General features: G+C 38.0%; 1 protein-coding gene across 3 annotated transcripts in view; it reads right to left on the bottom strand.

Moving 5' to 3' along the window:
• The window catches only part of LOC122058180 (ubiquitin carboxyl-terminal hydrolase 8-like), a 19823-nt gene extending 13647 nt beyond the window's left edge, over positions 1-6176 (bottom strand). For 2 of the 3 annotated variants that reach the window (XM_042620718.1, XM_042620719.1), the window contains exons 1-4: positions 5889-6175; positions 5420-5662; positions 4399-4540; positions 70-129 (exon numbers count right to left, since the gene is read on the bottom strand). In XM_042620718.1, the coding sequence (XP_042476652.1) occupies positions 70-129; positions 4399-4540; positions 5420-5662; positions 5889-5974 (531 nt within the window). In that variant the 5' untranslated portion in view covers positions 5975-6175. Of the gene's footprint in view, positions 1-69; positions 130-4398; positions 4541-5419; positions 5663-5888 lie in introns of all 3 variants that reach the window. The other variant, XM_042620720.1, reaches the window with a different exon arrangement.
• Positions 6177-6486: the final 310 nt, after the last annotated feature.

Below are 6486 nucleotides of genomic sequence, written 5' to 3'. Positions count from 1 at the left end.
CCCCCCCCCCCCAAAAAAAAAAAGACCTGCTACAAGAAACAAGTTTAAGATAATCATTTGGAAACCCACCAGCTCTGATTCAATACTGAAAATCTTGTAGGCTCTTTTGTAGAGTTCAACTGCATTGTCCTGTAGGATACAAATTAAATTTTTAAGATATAAACATACAGAACCATGCATACAATTAAGTGTAGTACAGTAGTCCAATGATTTTAACGCATGGAAGCATCAAGAATCAAATGTAATCAATATTGAATATTTGAATATATATAAGCTACATTAATAGAATGGAGAAAATAGGAAGGAAAATATTTAATCCACACAACTAGACAGATGGTAGAAATATATGTAGGGCTTTCTTCATCGTCCATTGGGAGAAGCTCATCACACAGCCCTAAATATATTCCAGATACCAGTTAATTGGGACTCAGATATCGTGGACATATCCAAACTATCCTTGACGCATTTGGTAACTTTTATTCCAAAAGCAATACACCATGTGGCACAATCAACATGTCAACAAGATTTGGATGTCTAGGGAAAAAGGTCCAAACATTGTTGGCTATATAATTAAGTTTAGCCTTCATATTTGACAAATTGCCAACTCATGGTCCCCTGGCCATCCAATGGTTAGAATTCCCAAATCAGCCATCCACTACTTTGACAACAGAAACCACATCAGAAGAAATTCAAATGATGATGTGTATATGGTGGAGATTGGAGATCATCCATGAAATTTGACAGTCAGACAACACAAGGGGTGTTTCATCTATCCGACAGTCAGATTAACTAGTACCAACTATAAAGCACTGTCTCACAGGATGCAGCGACCTAAAAGCACCAAACATGCAAAAAATAACTTACATAAGCAATGTTTAATGGGAAGAAACTATAGTCACAGTTGGAGTTCAGAAATTAACACTCAAGTGCAAGGTATATGGAATCACAAAGATTAGGCAGCTCCATGTGGGTCGGCCTGGTTTAGCTGAGGATAATGTACCATCAGCATAGGCTGAATTCACTCAACAGAACAAACTAGGCAAGGAGGAGAGCCTATTGGCCTGCTCATGCCCACCGGCAATGAGGGAGGTCGGACAGCCACCAAAAAGAATGAAAACTTTCAATTCTAATTTAATTATTGCCAGCAGTGCCTGTCCATCCAGTGCAAAAAGTAATGGATTTAAAAAAGAAAAATTAAATACAAATACGCAGCAAAGAGGCAGTGCATATATTACCTGAATCCATTAAAATTAACTGTAATAACGCTTGAAAAATGCCAGATCCAAACTACTTCCATTGCAATAAAAAAGATAAGAGAATTGAACAAACTGGCAGATCTGAGAACAGGACAGAACCAGAGGTACAAACACATGACATGATGAATCCATTTACACAAATTCCACCACATAAGAGGATACAGCATTACAGCCACACATATTTAGAACCTCTGTTCTCTCCACTCTCAGTTACTTATCAGCCAAGGGATATGCTGATCTACTGCATGCACTGGAATGAGATTTTCCCTCAACAACCATGTGCCCTAGCATGTCAGATCACAAAATATCATTTCCACGGATATATCCATCTTCTGTTCATCTAGACCTAACCAGCTCCTTTCTACTCTCACCTACCCATAGCTGTCACGGCGTCAAATCGATCCAAAGCGGTGGAGGGGTGGCTAATCGATTTGGCGATGAATCGCTCGTTATGGCGTTGCCATGGCGGTCAAATTGCCCATGTGTCATTTTTTATTTTTCCTATTTTTTAAAGTTATTTAGTATACTACTTTTTTATTTCCCCTATGTTTTAAAGTTATTTAGCATGCTACAGGCCTACAATATATACCCTATAACATATAAACCCAACATTAGGCAACATCAAATCATCAAAAATCAAAATAACCCTATCAAAATCACCCTGCATTTTACAAAAAATCGACCGCCTAGTGAATCAGGCGTGACCTGGCGTCCATTGTGGTGCCATGGCGACGCCTATCAGTCAATGGCGACCGCCATGGTAGCACTGCCATGAACTTTTTTTTCAGCCAGGACACCAAATCGCCCCTTGGCAACGCCTAGGCCACGCCATGACAACTATACACCTACCAGTAAGTGCTGAACCTCCAACCATGGATCAAGAGCCAATCTAATGGCAGCTTTTAGATCCACTGATACAGAATCAGCCTCACCAAGGAGACCTGACTAGACCAACACAGTGCTACCTTCGAAGTCCTTAATCACCCCCCTCATACATGCTTCTGGTCCAGAATTTTCTATGGAACTCCAATCAAAAGTTTCAACATTCCCATTGGGGTGGCGTCCACTCATGCTGAACAAGAATATCCTAGGGAGAATTCCTTACAATGGAGAAAGAAGGAATGTTGATGCTCAGAGTTTATGGTTTGAACGATCTACCCAAGATATAGCGACCACCTTGGATATCCTATTGTTTATACACTCCAAATGGATCATTTCCCAATTCCCAACAATCATGACACACCTCATTACCTCCACAAGAGTTTCTCCTTTTGCACATAGAAGTGAACTCCCAAAAACACATCTCCCTGATATGCAATATCTATATGGTACAACCAATTTACTACAAACTATCCAAGGTGTGATCAAATGGTTCTAGTAAAAGCACAATGGATGAAAAGATGGTAAACAGATTCCTCTGCATAGCATAACCTATAAGCTGGAGGGAAAATAAACCAACTCTTCTTTTTCTCTGAATTCCTTCACTATTATTTGCGTTGTTATAATTTTCTTCCCAAAGGAGAGCCTAGAGCCCTTAGAGCTGGAAATTTCCATATGAGTTTGTGAGGGAAGAGGGAGTTTTAATGAACATCATTTCGGGATCTATTCAACTGAATAAAGACCATAAAACATGATTCAGGATAATTCAACATTAGAGGTCAGAATCTAAATTTTCCTCTCAATTTCATAAACCTCAAGGAAGAACTCCTCTCAGATACCCAGCAAACAACCAATAGCCTCAACTCACTCTCTAAGATCCTCCTAAAGCCAACAACCTATCTCAAACCACAGCCAGACCTAAATATAAAGCCAACAACCTATCTCAAACCACAGCCAGACCTAAATATAAAGCCACTTATGATTCCACCCCAAACTCTAAAGGCTCCATTTGATTGCAAGGTGAATTAAAGGGAAGGTAAAAGAAATTTTTCAAAGCTAAAAAGGAAATTTTTGTAATCATTACCCAACATGATATGGGAGAGGAAATTTTTGCAACTACCACACAGAAGAGATTATTGGGAAGAAGAGAGATCTACGCACACAGCTCTTGGCAGCCAAGGTATTAACCAAACTTCATTCAACTTCTACCAATGTAATCTCAATCGTTGGTTACAAGAAGACTATTTAAAGACTCAAAATAACACTATTCCTATCCTGAAATTGAAATAGAAATTGACTCTATCAAACAACAACAACAACTCATCCTTATCCCAACTAAATGGAATCGGTTACATGGATCCAATCAAAGGCAGCAAAAGAAAAAAAAAAAAAAGACGTAAAAATTGGTAAAAACTCACCTAAATGGGGTCGGCTACATGGATTCTAGCCCTCCAATCGGGTCTATTCAAGGTCATACTTGGGACAAGATCTAAACTATGCATGTCTTTCCTCACTACTTCTCCTATGCATCTTAGACCTGCCTCTAGCTCTTTTAGCTCCGTCAATCTGAATCAGATCACTCCTAATCTATCTTGGACTCGAAACAAACTCTTAAGTCTATCGTAATCTAACCAGGAAAAAAAAATCAACTCTAATTGGACTTTACCCTCCTACAACTCCAATAAAAGGAATAAAATAAAATGAAGACAATTACAAATAATCTTTAATTGACCCAACGTCTAGCTGCATCACTAACTCTATCCCCTCGCCTCTCCCCTCCCACCAATCCTCCAAAAGTCTAATTCTATCACCTCTCCCATAACGTAAAAATACCAGAATAGCTATCATCCACTGCAAACACCCCTTCCATTTGTTGCGAGTGTTTGAATGCTTTGACAGCCTAAGGCAACCAATAAATGTCTTCCTTAACTCTTAGGCTCATGTACCAATTTTCTACGTCGTAACTCACATCTCACAGTATCATATTATTGCATATAAACCTGAGTTTAATTTTTTTATGTCTACTTCAAACTTCAAAGTAGTTTAGTAGCTCACTGGAGAGAACCAACAAGTACAAATCCAGAACCCTATTGAGAACAAAAATCCCTACAGTAAGGAAGAAAAAGAATTCTCTGCAAAATGGATATGCATCATGTATCAAATTATCGAATATCATAATCAGTAAAGAAGCTTTACACCCCAAGTTTACTTTAGAGAGATCATGAAGGGAAATGAAAAGGAAAATGGAATAATAAGGATTGACCTTTTTACTAATTTTCACAGCCAACAAATTCGTTTCTCGTATAACAGAAAGCCTGAGTTGTAAGGGATACACATCTGCAATATCATCTTCTGCCGCCAAAAATGTCCCACCATCCTTCATTGCCACACTAGAATCACTGTGCCTACAAGTGCAAGAGAACCAACGTCAATTTAAAGGATATAAAACTAATTCAGAAAATAATAGTAATATATAAGAGATGGGAAAAAAAAAAAAAAAAAAAAAAACAAAAATTAAAAAAAACAAAAAACAAAACAAAACAAAATAAGTAACAAAAAATCCTTAGCTCTAAAATCATCAGCAGTATGCCATGATTCAAACCCAGATACCTCTTCCTTACATATTAATACTGCAGTGCATTTGTTTTGACACCGAAACAATAAAGTTAGGGGAGCAGGGGTAGTTAAATGAAAGTCCCAGAATTCATCCGCTATTTGAATGCATCTCAACACTCAGTGGACTCATTAATAGAGCAAAACAAAACATTTCAATACAATATTCGCGGGACAAGCATGTGGAAAAAAAAAAAAAGAGTATAAGTTGAAGACAGCCACATACTTTTCATAAGATTTACACCAGTCGCTTTACATAATTTTTTACCGTAATTTAGTAAAACAAAAAGCAGTATAGGATTTTAAGTTCCCCAACAAGAATTTAATCTTTTTATAATTTTCCTCAACTGGCACTGTAAGTGTTTGATCCCTAAGGAGATGTAATGCATCTTTTCAGGAACAAGAAGAAGAAAAGAATAAAGACAAGGAGTATTTACTGCAAATAAATGAAACCAACTACAAATCCTGACAATAACATAATACGCACTGGCTGTGAAAATACATTGAGATGGAATGTGGCACGTACACATTCCTATTCCACCTTATTTTTTTCACTATCTCTAAGAATTAGGGCTCCCAACTAGATCTTAGATTTGCAATGAAAGAAGATAAACATTAAAAGCAAAAAAGTAATCAGGATAATGAAAATCATCCCAATTATATCCTCTCACCATTTGAGCGCTTGTAACCACATTTCCCCTGGAACCAACGCATAATCCCTGCCTGAAACTCCCTCCTCGGCATGGTCATTTTTCCCAGATTCCTCTTCTCTCCTAAGGTTAAAACCGATATCCGAATAGAACATGTTAATGATTCTCATCGGGCCCCCATAAGAAGTAGACGTCGCTGTATATAAAATCCCTCTGTCCTCATCAGCGTCTTCAGGAGAAGACTCTTGTGCTTCTTTCCACCACCTGAAATCCACTCCATCCATTAGATATAAAACAAATCCTCCTAATTAAACAGAGAACAAAACCAACTGCATCCAACTACTGGATAAACTAAATCCCATCGTTAAAAAAACGAGAAAAAGAAAATCCCTAATTATTGAGTCCAACAGATTCAGAAATTAAACTCTAATTAAGATCTATAAAGAAGATGAACTTAAGAAACAAATGAAACAAAAAGAAGAACAAGTACCTGTAAGGCACCAAGTAGACTCTTTCATCTTCTGACGAGGGACGCTGAGCCCCATCGGAGAAATCGTTAGAAGCGGAGCCGTCCATTTCTGATGAATTCAGTCTCTGAGATCAAAAACGCCGGAAGAGATACAGTGATTAAACAGAAATGCAGAACATTTGAAGCTCAATACAGAGAGAGGAAGTGGGAGATTTGCGTGGAAGAGAATGGAGCTTTTTCGTTAAGAGCAATCATCGATCCGAGGAGGGAAAATTTTATAAAATAAATTAGCGAGAGGACCGGTGCGACAAAATGATTTTTGGAAGGATAGAACATGGAAGGGCAGCAAGGTCATTTTATTTGAAATGAAAATGATGGAGTGAAAATGTTAACAGTATATTCTCACATACGTTACGCACCCAGAGAATGACCACTCTTTTTCTCAAATTATGTTGTCACCCCTCGAAATATAAGCTCGTTTCTAATGGTGTTAAATCTGTAATATACCAATAGGGTTGGTAGCCTAATGGTGAAAATACCCTCAATTTATCACTTTCCCCCACTATCATCCATCCGTACCGGGCCTTGTCTTGGGATATGATCATTACCATGAAGCATC

This window comes from Macadamia integrifolia, chromosome 12, assembly GCF_013358625.1.
Source record: "Macadamia integrifolia cultivar HAES 741 chromosome 12, SCU_Mint_v3, whole genome shotgun sequence".
NCBI classification, from domain to species: domain Eukaryota; kingdom Viridiplantae; phylum Streptophyta; class Magnoliopsida; order Proteales; family Proteaceae; genus Macadamia; species Macadamia integrifolia.
This window is presented reverse-complemented; position numbering and strand designations above follow the sequence as displayed.